Source organism: Trichosurus vulpecula, chromosome 7 (assembly GCF_011100635.1).
Source record: "Trichosurus vulpecula isolate mTriVul1 chromosome 7, mTriVul1.pri, whole genome shotgun sequence".
NCBI lineage: Eukaryota > Metazoa > Chordata > Mammalia > Diprotodontia > Phalangeridae > Trichosurus > Trichosurus vulpecula.
The window spans coordinates 54,706,960-54,730,965 of NC_050579.1; the positions used below are offsets into that span (position 1 = coordinate 54,706,960).

Below are 24,006 nucleotides of genomic sequence, written 5' to 3' on the forward strand. Positions count from 1 at the left end.
ATTAATGAATGCTTGATGACTGTTTATTGATGATTACCTTTTTAGATCTTGTCTCACCACCTAGATTGTGAAATCTTTGAGGTCAAGGACTATGCCTTATATCTCCTTATCTTTTCCCATATCATTCACAAAGTAGTATTCAAAAAATGTCTGTTCACTGGGTTTTATTGCCTATAAAAATATTTTAAATGACAAAACATACCTCACTTTTTTGCAAAGACACTTTAATTTCTCCTAATTCTGACATCAAATGATCCTGTTGGTCTTTTGATTCTTTTAAGTTTTCATTTTGCCATTCTAAAAGAACAATTTTTGCATAAAGAAACATCAAATGTTAGTAGAAAAGACATACTAAGAGAATAAATTTACACTATTTAATACTTTAAGCATGTTTATGGTTGGCATTTTCTCTGTTGAAATGAATCATAACCCCTTTGTGAGACAGTTTCCAAGAGCTGCTGTGACTGATCTAGTGATGAATTTCGCTGAAATTATTATCTAGCTTATATCTGTGAGGAGTGTCACTTGGAGAAAAAGATCAGTAATTGAAGGGACTTAGAAATCAGTTTTGTCTAGAGCAGTCTAGAGCACTTTGTTAGAGTACATACCACTAATAGCACTGCAAATTTGATGCCCATAAAGTCAGTTGGTTTCATACAAAGTAAAAAAAAATCTTCTATAGACTACTTTATTGCCTTGACCTACCCTCTCATAAATGGATGTCATTGGTCACATGCAAGAATGTGTGGCTGGCTCAGCATTAACCCATCATCACTACTAAAAACAAGGGTGAAACAGCATATTCTTACATGGAAGACATTACCTATTATGATCAAACAAGTATTTATTAAACACCTACTAGAACAGTGCCAGGAACTGTTCTAGACCCTAAGGACATAAATACAAAGAATTAACAATGAGACAATCCCTCTTCTCAAGTTTATATTCTAATAGGGGAAGAAACAACTTATATAAGTAAATACAGAATAACTATAAAGGGAATAAATACAAGATAGATGTAGTTTAAGAGGGGAAGCACTAGCAGATGGTGGGGGTAAATCAGGAAAGACTTCATATAGCAGGCAGTGTTTGAGCTGAATCTTGAAGAGAGAGAATCTATGAGGTGGAGTTGAAGGGGCCTTTAAAAGCCGGAGAGGTTTATATTTAATCCTATGGGCAATATGAAAAGTTGAGAGGTAATAAGACACTAAAGTAATGGCTGTATGATAGAGAAAGGAGGCAGATGTAAGACACTGTGGAAGTAGAAATGGCAGGTTTGGTAAAAGAAAATGTAATACCAAGATTATGAAACTTGAACACTGGAAAAATACTTTGTTTTCAACAAAAATAGGCATTTGAAAGAAATACAAGTTTTTGGGGAAAGATATTAAATTCTTTTTTTGGACATATTGAGTTCGAGATGTCTCCAGAATATTGAGCTTGAAATATCTAATACGCAATTAGTGATATGGTACTTGTGAAGCTCAGGATAGAGACTGGGACAGGAGGGCTTGATAGCTTGATATATAGAACTGTAAATCATCTGCATAGAGGTGATAATTAAATCCATTAAAGTTGATCAGATCACCAATAATGAGTCTAGAGAAAAGAAAAGAGGGCACAGGACAGGCACCGGGGGAACAACCACACTTAAGTGGATGTGGATGATGCAATAAGGGTCTGATAGTCTGTCTGAGAAGAGTCTGAAAACAAGTGGTTAGACAGGTAAGAAAAGAATCAGGAGCATGAAAAAACTGAAGCTTGGGACAGTGCCCAATCTACTACAAGAGCAGAGCCAACTTTAATACAAAGTTAAAAGTCAAGAAATAGGCTGGAAAAACAAGCAAAAGACAACAACAAATAACCAGACAATACAAACTAATTATGGAGACAGAGAACATCAAGACATAAATTCAGAAGACAATAAAATCAAAGCACCTACATGCAAAGTCTCAAAGAAAAATAAGAATTGGACAGAAACCCAAAAAAGAATTGCTGGAAGAACTCAAAAAGGATTTTTAAAATGGCTTAAGAAAGGTAGGAGGAAAATTGGGAAAAGAAATGAGAGTGATATAAGAAAATTAGGAAATGAGAGTCAACAGTTGGGGAGATGGGGAAAGGCACAAAAAATAATGAAGACAAAAACATCTTAAAAAACAGAATTGGCTAAATGGTAAAAGAGGCACACAAATTCATTGAAGATAAGACCTCCTTAAAAAGCAGAATTAATCAAATGAGGGAAAAGATATAACAGCTCACTAAAGAACATAATTCCTTAAAAAATAGAATTGGGCAAGTGGAAGCTAATGATTCCGTAAAGCATCAAGAAACAATAAAACAAAGTCAAAAGAATGAAAAATAGAAGAAAATATGAAGTATCTCATCAGGAAAACAACTGATCTGGAAAACAGATGGAGGAGAAATAATTTAAAAATTACTGGACCACCTAAAAGCCATGATCAAAAAAGGGGGCTAGATATCATATTTCAAAAAATTAGCAAAGAAAATTGCCCTGATATCTTAGAACCAGGGAGTAAAATAAAAATTAAAAGAATCTACTGATCACCTCCTGAAAGAGATCCCAAACTGAAAACTCCTAGGAATATTATAATGAAATTCCAAAGCTCCAAGATCAAGGAGAAAATGTTACAAGCAGACTGAAAGAAACAATTCAAATATCATGGAACCATAGTCAGGACAACACAAGATTTAGCAGCTGCTACACTAAAGGATCAGAGCACTTGTAATGTGACATTCCAAAGGACAAAGGAACTAGGATTACAACCCAGTATAATCCTTTGGTGGGGGGGGGGATGAAATTCAATCAAATAGAGGACTTTCAAGTATTTCTAATGAAAAGACCAGAGATGAATAGAAAATAAGGCTTTCAAATAAGACTCAAGAGAAGAATTAAAAGGTAAATATGAAAGAGAAATTGTGAGATATTCAATAAGGTTAAACTGTTTACATTCCTATGTGGGAAGGTGATACTTCTAACTCCTAAGAACTTTATCGTTATTAGGGCAGTTAGAAGGAGTGTACATAGAAGACACAGGTGTAAGTTGGATATAGTGGGATGATCTTGAAAAAATAAAATTAAGGGGTAAGAAAGAGGCATGCACTGGGAAAAGGAGGAAGGGAGACGTAGAATAGGGTAAATTATCCCACATAAAAGTGGTACGTAAGGAAGAGCTTTTACAGTGGAGGGCAAGATGGGGGGAGTGACAGATAACTTATGAACCTTACTCTCATAGGAATTGGCTCAAAGACGGAATAACATACACACTCACTCAGTTGGGTATAGAAAAGTAGCTTTCCCTAACAGAGAAGTAGGAAGAGAGGAAGATAAACAACAATGGAGCAGGTAGTGATAGAAGGGAGGGCAGATTGGGGGAAGTGATGGTCAGAAGTAAAACAGATTTTTGAAAAGAGACAGGGCAAAAGGAAAAATGGGAGGGGGAATGGGATGGAGGGAAATACACAGGTAGTAATCATAACTATAAATGTGAATTGGATGAACTCACCCATAAAACAGAAGCAGGTAGCAGAGTGGATTAAAAACCAGAATCTTATAATATATTGTTTATAAGAAACACACTTGAAGCAGAGAGACACATACAAAGAGTAAAGGTAAAGGGTTTGAGCAGAATTTATTATGCTTCAGATAATGTAAAAAAAAAAAAGCAGGGGTAGTAATCATGATCTCTGACAAAGCAAAAATAGATCTACAAAAAAAACTACAGGAAACTACATTTTGCTAAAAAGTATCATAGACAATGAAGTAATATCAGTATTAAATATATATGCACCAAATGGTACAGTATCTCAACTCTTAAAGGAAAAGTTAAATGAGTTACAGGAGGAAATAGATGGTAAAAATATACTAGTGGGAGATTTCAACTTTCTTCTCTCAAAGTGAGATAGCCTAACCAAAAAAATAAACAAGAAAGAAGCTAAAGAGATGAACAGAATTTTAGAAAAGTTTGATATGACAGACCTCTGAAGAAAACTGAATGGGAACAGAAAGGAATATACCTTTTTTCAGCAGCATATGGCAGCTACATGAAAACTGATCATGTAAGAAAACCACTGAACTAATAAATAAAACTAGGAGCTGGTTATATGAAAAAAAACAATAAAATAAACTATTGGTTAATTTGATTAAGTAAAACAAAGAGGAAAGCCAAATTACCAGTATCAAAAACAAAAAGGGTAAATTTACCACCAATTAAGAGGAAATTATTAGGAGCTATTTTACCCAATTATATGCCAATAGATATGACAATCTAAGTGAAATGGATTAATATTTTTTTATTTTCTTATTTAATATTTTTAGTTTTCAGCATTGATTTCCACAAGATTTTGAATTAAAAATTTTCTCCCCATTTCTACCCTCCCCCCATTCCAAGACGGCATATATTCTGATTGCCCCATTCCCCAGTCAGCACTCCCTTCTGTCACCCCACATCCCCCCCCCATCCCCTTTTCCCTTACTTTCTTGTAGGTCAACATAGATTTCTATGCCCCGTTGCCTTTATATCTTATTTCCCAGTTGCATGCAAAAATGACTTTTTTTTTTTGAACATCTGCTTTTAAAACTTTGAGTTCCAAATTCTCTCCCCTCTTCCCTACCCACCCACCCTCCCTAAGAAGGCAAGCAATTCAACGAAGGTCACACATGTATCATTATGTAAAACCCTTCCACAATACTCATGTTGTAAAAGACTAACTATATTTTGCTCCCTCCTATCCTGTCCCCCTTTATTCAATTTTCTCCCTTGACCCTGTCCCTTTTTGAAAGTGTTTGCTTTTGATTACCTCCTCCCCCATGTGCCCTCCCTTCTATCGTCCCCCCTTTTTTTATCTCCTTCCTCCTTCTTTCCTGTGGGGTAAGATACCTATTTGAGTGTGTATGTTATTCCCTCCTCAAGTCAAATCTGATGAGAGCAAGCTGATTCACTCATTCCCCCTCACCTGCCCCTTCTTCCCTTCCAATGAACTGCTTTTTCTTGCCACTCACATGAGAGATAACTTACCCCATTCTATCTCTCCCTTACTCCCTCTCTCAATATATTCCTCTCTCATCTCTTAATTTGATTTTATTTTTTAGATATCATCCTCTCTGTGTATATATACATATATATGTATATGTATATATGTATATATGTATGCATGTATATTCAAAAAAAAGTTGATTTTACATGCAACTGGGAAATAAGATATACAGGCAATGGGGCATAGAAATCTATCTTCACCTACGAGAAAGTAAGGGAAAAGGGGATGGGGGGGGTGTGGGGTGACAGAAGGGAGTGCTGACTGGGGAATGGGGCAATCAGAATATATGCTATCTTGGAATGGGGGGAGGGTAGAAATGGGGAGAAAATTTTTAATTCAAAATCTTGTGGAAATCAATGCTGAAAACTAAAAATATTAAAGAAAAATAACTACCATTAGGTTCTGTTTCTCTTAAAAAGTAAAAAGTTGAATTTTCTTAGAAAGGTAGCAAGATGCAATGGAAAGGGCACTGAATTTACCAAGAACCCAGGTATATACCCTAACTCAGACATTTATTCAGTGAGACCTGGGGCAAGTCATTTCAACGTTCTGAGTATTTCCGTATCTATAATGTGGGGATAGTAAAACTTACACTACCTACCACAAAGAATTATTTTTGTGAGGAAGTTGCTTTATATAGCTTAAAGGGTTAAAGAAGTGTGCTGTTATTATTTTGAGAAAGTGAGATGCAATATAGCACAGCAAAAAAAAAATGCAATAATCATTTATAGGACTGATAGGTTGTAAGCATAAAAGAGAAACAAAACCTGGGAACAGACTACATAGCAACCCCATTTCATACTTCACTGAAAAAAAAAATGAAGCTATTCACCAAGAGCTTCTTTTTTTCCCCTCTTCACCTCACATTATTCAGACATCTCTCCCTCCTAAAAGCCTGCTATTTATATCTTATTCCCCTCATGAGAATGTACTCTCCTTGAGAAGGCAGTGTTTTTGCCTTTCTTTGAATCCCCAGTTCTTAGCACAGTGCCTGGCATATAGTAGGTACTTAATAAATACTTTTTAACTGACTATTCTATGGACAATACACATTACCTTTTCTGATATGCTTAACTAGCATTTGCAAAGAGACTTAAGCTAAGAATTTACAATTGAAAAATTTTCCATAATCAATGTTATAAATTCCCCAGTGATTTTACCAAAACTTAATTTCATTTAGAATTAAAATATTCATTATTTCTTATCAAAACTAATGAATTTAATATAAAGAAAAACATTTTAAGGACTTCCCACAATAAACAAATTTGACATGCAATAATATTATATGTGGTCAAACAACCCATTTTCATAGTTTATAGCTTTTATCAGATTGCAGCACAGATTGTGTAGATTTGGTATAATTCCCATTGAAAAGCATTTCATAATCCATGGGCCTGTCTTGAATTCCAAAATTAAAAAGCCTTATACTAGTTATGAATTAGATACATATTATAAAATTTCAATATTAAAATTCTTACTCATTTTTTCTTGAAATTGATTAATTTTATCATTGTATTCTTGTAGCAGCAATTTTAAATCCTTAATTTTCATTTCTTTCTCATCATTCTGCATCAATAATAGTGATACCTAATGAAATAAAAATAAATTATATGCATCAAAATTTTAACATAAATTTTTCTTTATTTTCAAATTTTAATCCCCAAATCTTTAGAAGTGAAATTAGTCCTTATGTATAGTCATCAAATATTTAAAAGAATCTTTTTAAAGTGATCTAAAATAAAAGAAGCTAGGTAATTCAAATTTTAATGCAATCATATTCATTTTGAATTTTCAGGTAAGGTAGATTATAGAGGGGAACCAACTGCTAATGATATTAAAAATTTAATATTTTTCTATACAATTATGAATTCTATAGACAAGTCACTATGTATGTGTGGATATATGTGTGGATATATATGTATATGTATGTGTATATATATGTGTGTGTGTGTGTGTGTTTAAATACACACACAAAAAGAATCAGGTAGAAAAGAAGTAGATTTCTAAAATGTCATCTATTACAATAATCTAAACCAGCAAAAATACATACCATTTTTCCACTGAACTCAGTTGAATACCAAAAAGGAAAATTACTATATACAACACTATATAAATTTTAAAATAGCCCAAGTCTCCTTTTTATTCTAGGGAATAATAATTGTCTAGCTGAAGAAGCAAAAAGAAGTCTCTTCCAGGTGTGATGTGGTAGAAAGGGTCCTGGACTTGGAATCAAAAGTGGTAGATTCAGTTTCTTAATTATGCCATGTGTGATCTTGATCAAATTATTTCAACACTTTAAACTTCTTCATCTATTAATGACAGGCTTAGACCAAAATCTCTTCTAGTTTTAATAATCCATGATTCCATAGCCCCTCAATGGTAAAGGACTAATAAACAAGCCCAAGTTTCCAGTATACCCAGTGATTTTTCTTGTTGTTCAGTCATTTTCAGTCGTGTCCAACTCTTCATGACCCCTTTTGGGTTTTCTTGGCAAAGATACTGGAGTGGTTTGCCATTTCCTTCTCTAGCTCATTATACAGATAAGGAAACTGAGGCAAAGAGTTAAGTGATTTGCCCTGGGTCACATAGCTAGTACATGTCTGAGACCAGAGATTTTAACTCAGGAAGATGAGTCTTCCTGACTCTGTCCACTCACCTCACTGCCCATGTGGTGATGTGATCACAATGTGATGTGATTGTTTAAGTAGTGATAGTAGATAGCTAGTTAAGGTAAGATAAGATAAGACTGCAGCTATCTACAGTTGATTATCTGTAGATATTTAGAAAGGCCTGCCAAAGATTAGAAAGTTTTGGATAACAAAGAAAATTCTAGAGAGGAGCAGGTTGTATTTTCATCACTTCTACCAACTGCAGGCAAGATATACAGAAGAGAAAAACTGATGTGGAAGGTAAATGAGAAAAGAATATTGTATCTGAGAAAATGGGATTTGAATTTCTGAACCAGTGCTAAAAATGTAGGAATGACAGGCTCCTAGACAAGAATGGAATATCTAACCAAAGCAGATAACAATGTATTTAAATAGTGGAGTCAATTTGGTTAAAGATCAATGGAGTGAGAAACAGAAGGGATTTTTCAAAACCATCTGGACAGAAAAAAAAAAAGAGAGGTTTTCCCAATAAATTTATAATCCTGGCATGAAGGCATGATATACTAGTGACGTAGATATGCAATTACCTAGAAAACTGCTAGAGTGTGCTCTCTGTCAAAAGTAGAGCTGATAATCTAATATATGAATTTGGTTTGAGCTTTCAAAAATGTGGAAGAACCAAAAATTTCTTAATTCAGGTTCCATGGAAATGTAGGTTTATAGGACAATCAAGTGTTTTCTGCAGACAATGTTCTATTATCTCATTGTTAGGAAAGAAAGTAGGAAATGGCCACAGGCAGACGATGAAAGCAAGCATTAGGAAATAAACCTAATGGAAGTTTTATGAGCCTATAAACATTTGTGAGCAAAGGGTTGGAAAATCCATTAGAATGGAAGTTTTTTAAATGTTTAAAATTTTCATTCTATCGAAATTTCTCCAAAACAAATTAAACAGTTGGAAGATAAATTCCAAGGGGTTTTGGGCAGGGCAAAGGGATGAGGTGGATTTCACATTTCACCCAGAGGACTGGCAAATATACAAACATAAATACATATAGTTGTTAAAAAACACATACAAACCTTCTTTTCCTTATCATGTACTTCGTTTACGTGTTCTTTTTCAAGTTGTTGAATTTTTTCACATGCTTCCTTTACTTTAGAGATAAAATAACATCTACTTAAGATATAAAATTAAAACGTACTTCAAAGAATTAAAATATTTAGATAATCTCCCATTCTCTTAGCAATATTTAGAGTTCACAAGCTTCTGTTTTACATACTTACATATTTTGGTCTCATGTTAAATACCAAAAGTTCACAATCAGCTAAAATTGTTACTGTCACCTTGAATAATAACTGCTCACACTGACATGGTTCATTAAGATTTGTAATTCTTCACCTGTCAGTAATGACTTTCCCTACCTTGCTCCTTACACTGAGCTTCACTTGCATATCTTATAATTCTTGTCATGTATCAACTTATGCTACATACTAGAAATATTCTAATAGGTATTTAATATTATTATAAATGCTTATTGAAATGAAAATATAGTTACTTTAGAAATTGTGAAAATTATCTTGGTAGCACACATTTTATAAAATAATCTTTATTCTTTTCAACTCTTTAATAAATAGGACAGTATACTTATCTCTGGCATAAAATTGGCATGCTTATTTGCACATATGTTAGTAATTTGTATATTTAATTATAAACAGCAACAACAATAAGAAAATATTTTTAAATTTAGTAACAAGTATGTTACACTGGAAGTCAATAAAAATTCAAAACTTCAGAGTAAAAAAATTATTGATAGTATCAATTGATAATCTGTAACCTCTAAATTTAAATCCAGATTATATATTATATCTCTTATTCTCTCATATGACATAACTGCTAGAAGGACATTGTAAATATTAAACAGGATCCTTACACTTAAAATGCATTTCCTGTCTACAACTTTCAGCTCCTACTCGAAGTTCTTCAAAAGCTTGTACCATTTTCTGCAATATAAAGATTACATTTGGCATCTTTAAATATGACAGCATGCAGAAAAAAATGACTAAAATTTAAATATGAGATCATGGGATGTACAAATAAACATAACCTGTCTTTAACAGTGATCATATAAATAAGATTTTGAGAGCCTTTAAGACATAATAAAAACAGAACTCTTAAAATCATATTTGGACCACCTGTTATTGGTAGTACTACAACCAGGTACTTTTGCAAAATAAATAGCAAAGTAAACAAGTTTTACCTTTGGTGTCTATGTCTCCCCTTCCTTAAAATAAAAAACCCTGACTTTATCTTATTATTATCCCAACTAGCTATCATCCTCTATTTCTCCTTCCCTTCTCAGCTAAAATCCTTGAAAAAAGATATTTATACTCAGTGCCTACACTTCTTCTCTCACTCACTAAAGCAGCACCTTCAAAATAAAGACTTTTCTAAACCCCAGCCACTCATACCTTCCTTTGTCCCAAGTCACTTCATTTCCATATTTCAAATATTTTGTTTGTACTTATTTATGAATACATTACCTCCTCAACCCCTACTAAACTCTAATTTCTTGAGGGCAACAACTGTTTTATTTTTGACTTTGTATCCTCAATACATACCATAGTGGAAGCACTTAATAGCTATTAAACTTGTTAATTAACGAATAGGTATTTAAAAAGTCATGGAAATTTGATGGAATTAACATTTAAAAAAATAACAAACCTTCACCCAACAAAATTATTTATATAATAACTAAGTTTTTAAACAAATAATTGTCCATGTGTTCCTGATAACCACACTGCTTTGTATTAGGAAAATCTCTGTTCACTTTTAAATTTAAAATCCTTAAGTTTTTCTACAACTTACCTCAATATTATTATTTAAATCCGAATATAGTTGTCTGGTTTCTTCCCTTTCATACTCATCTGTTATTAATATAAAAAATTAAGTTTAAAAAATGAATACAAATGTAGCATGACTAAAGATATACAGAACATCTTAAAATATCAAACTGGGTCAAATCAATAGGTAAATGAACTATACAGTCTAGCATTGTATCTATGAGGGAAGCACAAAGGCATTTTTGGGCAAGTACATTCACTCTTCATGATGTCAGCCCCCCAAAATTTTAGATATTCCAAACGACCAAAATTCTAGTACCAGATCTTACTACATGATCTTATGCATAATAATTTATTTTGGGTGCTTAAGTTTCCTTGACTGAGAAAAAAAAATGGACTAGATGATATACAAGATTTCTTCCAGTACTAGCTAATAGCTTTAAACATTCAATTTAATATTAACTACCAAATACTACATAATAGAATCATAGGATCATAGATTTAGAACAGGAATGGACATCAGAGGCTATCTAATACAACCTCTTCATTTTACAGAGGAGGAAATTGAGGCCTAGGGATATTATGTGACTTGCCTAAGGTGATATGGCTAGTAGATAGCAGATGTGACAGAGGTAGAATTTGAACTGTAATCTTCTAATTCTAAATCCATTGCTCTTTCTACTGTACCATGCTGCCTTTCAATATGAATATGAACAATTCAATACCAATATAGGTGACCCAAAAGACAATGACATAAATGACAACGTAAAGCCACAAGGTAGGTATAAGTAAGTTGCAGCATAATACTAAAAAATTTTCTAACTGGCATAAAGACACCACCAGGACATGTATTACTGGGAAGACAGCTCTATCAGTTATGGAACAAAAGTTCTTAAAAATGAATAAACACTTAGTAATGTCCTAGTATTCAAGAAATATTAAGAAAACCAGAAAGAAACTTCCAGAATGTTGGCTAAATCTTATAGAAGCCATTTAAGGAAATACATAACCAAAATCACCTGCACTGGAATTAGTAAACTTTACCTCTCAATGCCCATTAGGATGACAGAGGAAGTCATGAAACCATACTGATTGAACCTACTACAAATTCACATTTAATCTCAACCACTTCATCACTACTATACAGAGATTTTTTTTATTCATCGCTAATTTACTCTCTATAATACTTTCACAGAAACTGTTTCAAATCTTCTCTATCCACAAGTCTTCAAATGCTTCCTCTCAGCAGAGTATTTTATCTCCAAGCTTCCTAATTTACTGAGAAAATTGAGGTCATGAGTGCGAAGTCTTTAGAGAAAGATATGTACCCTTCAAGGAACTATGTAGTCAACAACCAAGCTTCCCAGACCTGAAAGAGAGCTGGCATTTTCATGAAAGCTCAACATGAGACTGTAATATGACAACCAAAAAGCTAATTCGATGTTTGGATAAATTAAGAACTACCTCTCCCCTTCTCTTCCACCAAGTCAAAAGTAAGCTCCTTGAAGGGAAAAATTGTTTTTGTTTTGTTTTTGAATCTGTAGAGCCCAGCAAAAGGCCTGGCAGTGCTTAATAAATGCTTGTTTGATTTAATTTAATTGACTAGAAAGTATATAGCCTCCATGTACACTGTCTCAGTAAAGCCACATCTTAAATATTTTTATTCAGTTCTAGCTGACATATTTTAGAAAGCACACTAATAACCTGAAGAGTATCTAGAGGACAGCAACTAGAAGGGTGGAGGGTTTCCCAATCATACTAATATAACTATCAATCAATCAATAAACATTTATTAAGCACCTACTACATGGCAGGCACTGTGGTAGGTGCTAAGGATATAAAAAGAGGCAAAAGACAGTCCTTGCCCTTAACGAACTTACAATATAATGAGGGAGACAACATGCAAACAAATATATACAAAGCAGGCTATAAATAGGATAAATAGGAAACACTTAACAGAGGGAAGGCAGTGAAATTAAGAGGGTTGGGAAAGATTTCCTCTAAAAGATGAGACTTTAAGTTGGAACTGAAAGGAAGCTAAGTAAGGCAGTAGTTGGAACAGAGGAAGAAAAAAGCATTCCAGACATCGTGCAGCTAGAGAAAATGCTCAAAGTCAAAAGATGGAGTGTCTTATTTGTAGACCAGCCAGAAGACAAAGTCACCAGATCAAAGAATAAGTGGCAAGAGTAAAGTCTAAGAAGATTAGAAAGGTAGGAGGGAGTCAGGTTACATAGTACTTTGAATGCCACACAGAGCATTTTGTATTTTATCCAGGAGGCAATAGGGAGCCACTGGAGTTCAATGATTGGGGAATGACATGGCTGAACCTGAGATTTAAGAAAATTACTTTGGTGGCTGAAAATTACTTTGGAGGATGGATTGCAGTGGAGAGGGACTTGAGGCAGGCAGACCTACAAGCAGGCTATTGTAATAATCCAGGTGTGAGATGATGAGGGCCTACACCAGAGCAGTGGCAGAGGAGAAAAGAGATATCACATAGGTGAAATAGATAAGCATCGGCAACAGATTGAATATGGGGTGGTGAGAGATAATGAGGAGCTGAAGTTAAGGTTGCAAACCTGAGGAATTGGGAGAATGATGTTACATTCTATAGTAATACGGAAAGTAGGAGAGGGGGAAGATTTAGGAGGAAAGATTATAATGAGTTCTGTTTTGAACAACAGTTTAAGGTGTCTACTGGACATCAAGCTTGAGATGTCTGAAAGGCAGTTGGAGATGAAAGATTGGAGGTCAACAAGAGGTTAGAGCAGGATAGGTAGATATGAGAACTGTCAGTACAGAGAGGATAATTAAATCCATAGTTGCTATTGAAATCCCCAAGTGAAGTAGGGGAGAGAGAGAAGAGAGCACATTATCCTGAAGAAAAGACTAGGTAAGAGGTAAACATCTTCAAGCATTTGATCGACTATCATATAGAATTAGACTTGTTCTGTGTAACCCTAGAAGACAGCAATGAGTAGAAATTAAAAATTTGTGCTTTCTGTAAGGAATTACTTCATAACCATTAAAAGTATCCCAATATGGAATGTCTTCCCTCTGAAGGTAGTAAATTCCCTTTTAATTAAAGGTCTTCGAGCTTAAATGAACATTCATCAGGTATATTGTAGATTAGATCTTTAGATTGCATAACCTCAGAAGTTTCTTTCAATGCTGAGATTCTATTCATCTTCTCAATTCAAGATAAACTAGTTGCTCATGAAATGTGTGTACCATTGGAATATAGTTAGCAAAATTAGTAAATATTTCAAATGGATATTTCGCAGAAGGGGGGACAGAAGAAAAACAAGCTAAAAGGAAAGAGAGTAAAGCAATCCTTAAAAGACATTATTACTATTTATAAGTTAAAGAAATCTTTAAAATTATTAATATCTTATAAAACAAAGGAATTAAGTTTGGAGTGAATCTGAGAAAATTATCATGTTGAGTGATAGAATCAGGATTGCAGAAGACTAACAATTTAGAATGAAGAGCTAAATCTCATCAAATGAGTAGTCCTTCTCGTAAGTTCAAACAAGTCAACTGCACATGTACGGGATGGGGAAGGCTTATCTATACAAACGTTCCTGTGAAAGAAATATGGAGATGTTAGTGGATACAGCTCAATATGAGTCAACAATGCAAACTGGCAGTCAAAAAAAAACCCAATGAGATCTAAGTTACCTTTATAAAAGCAGTTTTCAGAATAAGTGAGGAGCTAATCCTACTTACTCTGCCTTGGTCAGACCACATCTAGATTTCTGCATTCATTTCTGAGTACCACATTTTAGGAAGGACTTGACGAACCAAGTTAAATCCTAAAAATTGTTACTAGCATGGTTAAAAAAAAAAACAAACCTGAAAATTATGCTACATGAGAACCAAATGAAAGAACTAGGAATGCTTAGGAGCAATGAGATAAGTTATAAAGAGGCAGATCTCAATTTTAAATGAAGAAAAACTTCCTAACAACTGTTAGAAGACCAATGACATCAGAGGGTGCTGTCTTCACTCATGTGTGAATTGGATTTAAGTGAGGCAGAATTGCAGAAAGTCATCAGCCGCACTCTCTCTTCCAGAGTCATTAAAATCCAGTGACAAGACAAAAGTCAGGATGACCAGTGATGGTTCAGGATACAGTGGATGACCTTGGCATCTTTGATGTCTGACTAAGCTCTATGCTCCACGGTGCCTGCAGCCAACTTCATGTCCATTGGAACAAACTGTTCTCATCTGCCCATTCTTCAGGAGGAAGTCTTCACCCCACCTCCAACTCACCAATAGGTAAAAAAGCCCATTGGTTACCCTCAACCTGGTTTACCTGTCTGCTGAGATGGTTTACTGCGGTGTGGCCACTGCTCATGTTACAAAGACTTTAAGAAAGTAGTCACTTGACCTTTATGTGTTTCAAGATCCTCCCTAGGACTGATGTACTAAGGCATAATAGTGCATTTTTAATTCGTTCCTTCTTTTACTTTGACAAGATATTTTAAACTTGCAGTCTCTACTGGAGGAGGAAGTTCCCAAACCAGAAGGTCCTCAAACTGACACAATTATTTGACTTTCATAGTTTTATGGATGTAATACATATTTATCTAAGTAATTTTCATTTGGAAATAATCCTCCAAATTCCTTACAGTCTATTGAATTGTATAATAATGAATATTAATATGATGAATTGTATAAGAGAAGCAATATATACAATATCATCAAGCAAGGGTATGATGGAAATACAGGTGGGTCACTCACATAGTGAAAGAAAGAGATAGCAGATGGACAACCCATTTGCTGCACTGTTATCCACAAAATGTTAAAAGACATAGAGAAAGGCCCCAGGATATTGGGTGTAGTTAAGGATTTATGAAAAGACATTATCAAGGATGGCACAAAACAAGAAGACATGGATGGTTTACAATCCTAACTATGGAAGAATATGTCCATATTGAGGACTTCACAAATCCAATGGTGTACTAAAAATTCACATACAAGATTTTTCTAACCATAAATCTCATACCACAGTATTCCTTACTATATATTCTCCCACAATCTCATTAGAATGTTTAAAAACAACTTACAAGGTTGTAGTAGAAAACTACATAATTCCCACACTGCTTAGAATGGAAGTAAACACAGTATTTAACTAAATACTATATAGAAGACAGCATAATAACGTACATGTAAATCTATTTACCCTCTGTGTGACTTTAGGCAAGTCACTTTATCTGTCTGGACTTCAGTCTCCCCATTTGTAAAATGAAAGAGTTAGACTAGGTATCTATTCTTTCCACCTCTATCCTACTTGTACATAACCGCGGGGTTAGCCCTCAGAGGTATGCTGATAAATGTCTAACAGATGGCTTTTCAAAGAAAAAAATTAGGTAAATCACACTTTTAAATTTAATCTACATTACTTACATTTTCTCCTTTCCTTAAGTCTAAAACAATCAACAAAACAATAAAGCCCTGATTTGTGACATTCGCCTATTTCTGTGGTGTAAATGCTTTCGCTGAAATTTTAACAATTTGCTTGAGCTAGTACTAGCCAGTTCCAACATACCCTTGGCTGATTAGCTCAGCAATTTGCCTCTGCTACTATCATACTAAAAGCATACACCTCTACTAGTACATTTTTTACATACATTGTATAGTATTTCATTCTCAATTTGACTTTCCAGTTGTTTAGACAACATAGGCTATTTTGAAAGCTAGGTTCCCATTTTGATGAAGACAACTATAAAGATCATGTAGACAATTTTGGGGGAAAAAATTCCATGTAGTAAAATGGAACATGATTATTTTTTATAATTAAGATTTTGAACATGATTATTTTTTACATAATGAAATGGCCAGAGGAACACATAATTTGTTCAAATAATACTGGTATCTAAAAAGAAAAAAATGCTTCCTAGGAAAGATATTAAAACCATATGTTGACAAAGGTCAAATAAAACATGAAAGATATTTACATTTCTTTGACTTTTCTGCGGACCAGGCACAGGTTTCTTTGAGTAGATTACACAAATGTCTTGTGGCATTGTTCCTAAAAAAAAAAAAAAAAAAGGCTTTGTAAAAGTGTGTTCTGGCTAACAACTTCAGTTTCCATTAATAAGAATTTGCTTTTACAGATAATTTTTTGGTGAAAAATTCTAAACATATGGAATGTTCGAAGCATACCACATCTTTCATAGATAGACAAGATAGAGGAGGGAGGCCTGTATGCACCTGTGAAAAAAGATGACTTTATAACTGCCTCCCACGTGTGTTTTCATCATGTTTACCAAGCTACAAGATCTTATTTGGCAGCAAAGCCCAATTCAGGGTCAACCCATACGAACGGATCAAAAAATATTTGTTAAATGCTTATTATATGTTCAGCGTTACGGAGGATACAAAAGATTAAAACCTTGTTCCTGTTTTATTTACAATCAAATTGGAAAAAGACAAACATAAGAAATAATAGCTCAAAACACAAAATCAAAGATAATTAAAAGCTAAATATAGTACAGACTACAAATATTTTAGGAAATATTCAAAGGAAAGAGGAACTAGAATAGTCTGAGGGAAACTTCATAGAAGTAAACTTAAGTTTGGTTTTGAAGGACAGAGAAATTTTAATTGAACATGGTAAGAAACCATATTTTAAAAATTTAAGTTACTATAGGTTTTCTGATCATAAGATTTACATAAAAAAGTAGTATGTAAGGGAAATTAGTTTGACAAGATGAATTAGAAGGGAGAGAGATTAGAATAAAAGAGGATATCTAGGAGATTGTTTTAATAATCCATGAGAGAAGATGAAATCCTGGCTGTAGTGATATCATTGCTGCAGTGATAGTAGAAAGGATTAGATATGAGACATTTCAAAGGAATAATCAATAAGATTTGATAATTGATTATAACGGGGGATGAAGGAACAGGTTAAGTCAACAAGAGTGACTCTACTGACAGAAACAGGAAAGTTGGAAGAGCTGGTTTACAGCTTCACTGAGCAATGGCTCTTGATCTGTGTCATGTTCATAAGTCAAAGAGACTGCTAAGTACAAAAGATGCTAAAGGGTTGAAAAAGGAAGATCTTCCTTTCTCCATAGTATTCAATAGTATAATAAGTTAATATTGAAGTTATTACTTACTCTTTTAGTAATTCTTTATTTTCTTGAATTCCATCTTCTAATTTCAAACTTACTTTCTCATTTTCAAACTAATTTGTAAAAAAAATAATTCTCTCACATTTTGTTTATTGAAATACACTTAAAGATAATTATCAGATAGCATTTTATATGTTATAAGATACTCTACAATAAACCTTTCCCTCAATAACACAAATTTCCCTTTTTGACATGCTCTACAGACTTCATTCAGGCACAGCAACTTCCTTTATTTTAAATAGGCTCTTCTGAATCATTTCTACACACAGCATAATGAAATGAGTATTCCCTTCACTCCAATATTTTAATTCCTCTTTATTTTTTCTAAACCTCCTGGAAAGAATCCATCTTTTAATCTGAGTTGCATTTTTGAAGTTTTTCCTTTGCCTTTACATGAATAAATATTTTGAGATCATTTATAAATAGTTTCATATTTGAGGGTTTACTCTGTGTCACATCACTAACATCTTATGTTGCCAATAATTACTTTATGTTACTAAAAAAAAAAAGGATTTCTTACAGATAGAGAATTCTTAAATTAATCCTCTAAAATGTTTACTCATCTGTTCAAAATAATCTATACTTTGTCACCTGTGCTTTATTCCTAAAAATAAAATTAGATTAACGACCAAATACATGAAAGCTCAAAATAGCATTTTCTTCAAAATTCATTCCATGGGAGAAACTTATAAATGAAAGAGCTTAATAATACTGACTAGTTTTAAGTTGAAATCTCCTCTGATGTCAACTGAGTTATAGTAAGATTTTAGCATACTCATTCTTACTTTTCCAACTAGCTTCTGCTTATAAAATTATATTTGCAAAAGTATACCAATGTACCTGCAACTCCTGAATGGCTTTTCTCTGTGCTTCGATAATCTTTCTATTTTCCTGTAACTTTTTCTCCTTCTGGTTCAGTTCAAATTCTATATTCACCTTCCACTTCTTAATCTTTTCAGCCTCCTTATACAGTTTTGAATAAACCCTGCTTATTGGTTCTGAAGTCTATTGAAAAAAGTTATTGAAAAGTTCCATAAGCTAGGTATCATCTGCTCAATATTTTTAAAACAAAAAATATTAATGGCTCCTAAAAATAGCTTATTATTTAATTTTGGTACAAACCTATGGTACTATCAGTGTAGGGAATTTCCAGTGTGGAAACTCCTTGCACTAATACAAATGGTAGTTCATCTGAATAAGCTGAATGGTGTAACAAATACAGTACTAAACTTGGAGCCAGGAAAAACAAAGTTTAAATCCTGTCTCAGATATTTAAGAATTGTGTGACCCTGAGCAAACCATTTAACCTCTTTTAGATTCAGTCATCTCTTCTGTAAAATAGGAATAATAATATAGTATCTATCTCACAAAGTTGTGAGCATCAAGTAAGATCTTATAAATAAAGCACTTGGTAAACTATAAAGCACTGCATCAACACTGTTGTTTAGTTGTTTCAGTTGTGTTCAACTCTTTGTGACCCCTTTTAGGGTTTTTTTGGCAAAAGTACCGGAGAGGTTTGCCATTCCCATCTCTAACTCATTTTACAGATGAGAAAACTAAGGCAAACAGGGTTAAGTGACTTGCCCAAGATCACACAGCTAGTAAGTATCTGAAATCAAATTTGAACTCAGGTCTTCCTGACTCCACACCTAGCACTCTATTCATTGCACCACCTAGTTGTAATATCAATATTATCTATCAATATTACCTATTATTATTATCTGTAACATAGTAATAAAAAAGTTGCCTGGGGCCCTGAGAGATTAAATGACTTGTCCATAGCATCACTATGCCACATGGTCTCTTCATTACTTAATATCTGAGACAAATTATCTCATCTAATCTATTTTCAGTCATCCTGAGAAGCCATATTATTTTTTTTTTCAGTGCATTCTTGGCCCATGCTGCTTTATTGCTACAAAACAAAAAACAAACCCCAGAAGTTTTATACATAGTTGCAGAGTTTCCAGCTTAGGTTTTTAAAAACAGTTCCACTTTATACCATCAGAAGAATAAAATCTCTCCTTCAAACCCCCAAAGATGCATAGATATAACAGCAAGCTGCCTTTTCCAAAATTTCAGGTATGAAATTCCAATAATGAGAAATCCTAACAATATCACCTTGTAAAATATAACTGTGCAATAGAGTAGCGAGATTACAGTGATGCATGTGCATACAGTAAGTAAACAATCCTGAGAAGCCATATTAACTCTTTCAAGCTACTATGCTTTTAATTTATTGTTTATATAACTGATTTGTTTATAAAATTATATTTCTAAACATTTATAAATGTAACTGCTAATGACTTTTCCCACTGTGCTTCAAAAATCTTTAGTTCAATGATATCACTTAACCTGCATTGTACCCTGCTGGACCAAATGAATTGATACAGGCAGCTCCAAAAGCTATTTAACTCAGAAACTTAAGCCCTGAGGAAATCTGGTTAATTGAAATGCTTAAAGCAAATTAGATACTAAACAATCTTTTAGAAAAACTTTTAAAATATGGTAACAGTAAAAGTTGGAGGTTAGAGAAAGGAAAATGGGGTGGAACTATTTAAAACAAATTATAGTATAGAGTGAGTGTAAGATGCTAGCTTCATCAAGACTGGAGTTCTATTTGGATTTTTTCACTTTTTTACAGTCTTTTCTTTCCAAAAGTCTATCTACGGTGTATGATTGAATCCAAAAAAGACGTACAACACCTGCTTCTTTTAACTCTGTATATCATATTATAAAGTATTATTAAATTTATTCTATAATTACTATACCATAAAAACCATTACTTCTTATCAAGCCATTGATCTCCAAAACTTAATTATCATTAATAAAAATCTTACTTTGTTCTAAAATCATATCCACTCCAAAAGACCTTTTTTTAAATGACCTACAGGAGTGGGCTAATATAATAATCATCCACAAACCAATAAACTTTCTTTGAAAACATTCAGAAGCTTGATTCTTATTCTCTTCCACACTCTGCATTCATCCATGCTCTTCTTAATGATTGAACTAGATAAAAACAAAACTGTCTCTAAACAGTCACTAAACAAGAACGAGATTTATTTATACCAAGGAAAAAGAAAGAAAACTAAGATATTTAAACAATCCAAAGAGAGAGAATATCATTTTTTAAAACATCTTATATTAAAACATTAAGGAAATCAATTGTAAATATCATCGACCCTGTTATGAGAAGATATAAAAAATAATAAATAACTTTAATTTAATATAGAAATTCCTGACCTCAAACTGAGGGTTCTTTAGTTCTTCCAAGAAGTTAGAACGCTCGGTACCAACCTGGAAAGTGAATAAATGTCTTCCGTGAGAAGATAAAGTTTGCTAATAGGTGTCAATACTAGCTTAAAAGTAACCCAATATCTCAGGAGTTGATTTTCTTATTTGCAAATAAGCAATTCAACAATGATAACAGTGTAGTACAGTTGCTATGCTATATGGAAATAGAAAGACAATATGTGTAACTGACCTCTTCAATCATGGGCAAAAAATTAACTTTTTGCAAAACTGGATCTGAAAGATAAATATTATTGGCATTTAAAGACCATGAATAGCTATCAGAGTAAGAGAGGCTCAACATGTTTGTCTTATTTATCTAATACTTAAAATTAGCTATATTTCTCCCACCTGAATCAATGTTTTCACTACGTTTAGATGGTTTAGTTATTCCAAAAGGCAAACCAAAATCATCTTCAACACTCTTGTTAAAACCCTAAAAACATAAGCAAAATATACTTAAGTGCAAAACAAAACCTTAATACATATATATACATATGTGTATATATATAATGCATATATTATACATAAACCAATACTCCAAGGATACATTTACCAATGTAGGGTACTCCATTTAAAGATACAGACTACAACTCATGTCCTCACTAGTTTCTATAGCCAAAAATACTTATAACCTAGTGGCCAAATCTTCTGGCGATGAACTCTTTTTAACTTTGCTATCAGAATGGAAACTCCTTGAAGGGGTTGTTTTATTTTTGTCTTTGGATCTCCAACACATACCACAGTTGTGTTTGCTGAATTGGATTGGTTTACTTAGTTCTCTGATAAGGCAGAAATGCTATCACTGGGTTTGTACTTGAAGTATTTCCAGCTTGGTATGACTTCCCTGAATTTGTGGTCCACTGAAATAACTTTAGAAAATAGTGTCACCTTTACTCCTCAATGAGGCATACAGCTTTAGTGAAGATCATAAAATATATTTGACAAAAAGAATAAACATTTACATACTTTCATTATAAATCTAATCTTATTGACTTTAATATTTCAGGAGGACTGTGATTCCGTTGGCATGGGTATACTGTCCACTGATGAAGATCATAACTTTCTCTATAATTTTATGGGTGTTCTTCATTAGTTTCTGTGGCTCAAAAAAAAATTCATTCTATGGACAATCTGGTGATAAGCCTCTCCAAATTTAGCTATGCTGCTCACAATATCCCTACTGTCTATATCTAGAGCTATATACTATGAGTGTGATTATGGGAAGGTATTAGACCTATAATTTTGATACAAGGAAATCCCAGAGGAACATTTCCCCCAATGTAGATCTGCAACTGCTCTGCAACTTATGATCCTAGAGACACACCCAGAGTACTAAAAGTTTAAGTGACTTGTCCAGAGTTACAGAGCTAGTATGCATTCAAGTAAAATTTTATCCCAGGTCTCCCTGATGTTGAGACCAGGTCTGTGCTATGCTGCCTCTCAAGCTTAGAATGGAGACTAGAAATTTTACATGTTTAAAATCCAGTAAATACCTAGTTTGTTTTGTTTTGTTTTGTTTTTTCAGGACAGTGGGGTGGTGCAGTGGATAGAGTGCTGGGCCTGGAGTCTCTAAGACTCATCTTCCTGCGTTCATATTTGGTCTTAGACACTTACTAGCTGTGTGACTCTGGACAAGTCACTTAACCCAGTTTGCCGCAATTTCATCATCTGTAAAATGGGCTGCAGAAGGAAATGGAAAACCTCTCCAGTATTTTTGCCAAGAAAATCCCAAATGGGGTCACAGAGTCAGAACTGACTGAAAAATGACTCAACACCAACAAAGCACATAGATTCTTCATACAAAAACTATAAAGGCTATTATTCAAGAAACATGTGATCTAGAAAAGCATGTAGGTAGGTATGGACCAAGAACGGAGGGCAGCCTAAGCTTCAACATTGGGTAGAAAGGATTTATGGAAGAGATCCAGTTTAATTGAAGTAATGAATAGATTTCTTGTAATATGCTTAACCTGGTATATCAACAGTGTTAAGATTTCCAGGGCTTCATAACAGGCAAGATTTTATTTGATTCATTCAGAAGTAAAATGTATCACAGTAGCAAACAGAATTTACTAGTTAGTCTAAAAGCAACATTTATTAAATGCCCAATATGTATACAGGGCTTAATATATAAATAGGTGCTAAGAACACTGTGGGGCATGCATGTTGGATACACAAAAGGTTTTTGCACATACCAGGATATAGCATTCAAAGCCTTCCATTCTTAAGGTGGGGGAGAACTTTTTAGGTAAAATTACTATTGAGAATAACAAATACTAGATCTCATTATTCTACAAGCAGGAATATAAAATCCATAGTATCATATTCATATTTACCTTGAAAAAATTAGTGTCTCCTCCTACAGTCTGAGGTTTAACTGCTGACACTTGACTGCTACTTAGTCTTGGTGGTAGAAACAATTTAAAGGGCTTTTCCTTTTCCATTTCCTTCTAATCAGAAAACATCAGTTACAATGAAAACGTTGTACTTTGTTTCTGACAATATACAATTGACTCTTCCTAAGAAAGTAACAAATGCTTGTGGAATGAATTGCCTCTTAAATTCCTAGGAAAAGAGCCAGAAGTACACAGCACCAATGCTCCAGTACATGCTTGGTAAAGTAACAGAGCAGACTATAGCACTAAATTGGCAACTATCTAGCAAATGAAAATATACCAAAAATCACAGGGTCCTAGCCCTTAAAATAGCTAATTTTCTGTTAAGTTTTTGAAACGTATCCAAATTTACAAAATTTTTACTGGTTTGTTGTTTTAAAGTGAAAATGTGATCCCATGGCGGGAAATTCTGACAAATTCAAACATGCGCCTCCCCTCCCCCCCGAATTTCAGAGATATAGGTAATGCCCAACAACAGAGTGCTCTCCCAAACAAATTCATCCAGAGGTATAGGAAAAAAAAAAAAAAAAAAAAACTTTAACTCAGCTTTAATTGAGTGGAATTAAGCTTGAGGAGAAATACTTGTAAACTATTGTAAACTATATTGTAAATCAACTCCCTTTACACATTTTAAAGTAGCTTTCATAGTCTTGGGAGAATCATTTA

At 33.6% G+C, this 24,006-nt stretch overlaps 1 protein-coding gene across 1 annotated transcript in view; it reads right to left on the minus strand.

Moving 5' to 3' along the window:
- The window catches only part of SYCP1 (synaptonemal complex protein 1), a 96,352-nt gene extending 72,964 nt beyond the window's left edge, over nt 1-23,388 (minus strand). The window contains exons 1-12 of the mRNA XM_036768183.1: nt 23,281-23,388; nt 21,293-21,377; nt 21,135-21,178; nt 20,894-20,947; nt 18,488-18,652; nt 17,633-17,700; nt 16,469-16,542; nt 10,531-10,589; nt 9,596-9,665; nt 8,745-8,818; nt 6,534-6,642; nt 203-297 (exon numbers count right to left, since the gene is read on the minus strand). Coding sequence (XP_036624078.1) covers nt 203-297; nt 6,534-6,642; nt 8,745-8,818; nt 9,596-9,665; nt 10,531-10,589; nt 16,469-16,542; nt 17,633-17,700; nt 18,488-18,652; nt 20,894-20,947; nt 21,135-21,178; nt 21,293-21,377; nt 23,281-23,388 — 1,005 coding nt within the window. The remainder of the gene's footprint in view (nt 1-202; nt 298-6,533; nt 6,643-8,744; nt 8,819-9,595; nt 9,666-10,530; nt 10,590-16,468; nt 16,543-17,632; nt 17,701-18,487; nt 18,653-20,893; nt 20,948-21,134; nt 21,179-21,292; nt 21,378-23,280) is intronic.
- Nucleotides 23,389-24,006: the final 618 nt, after the last annotated feature.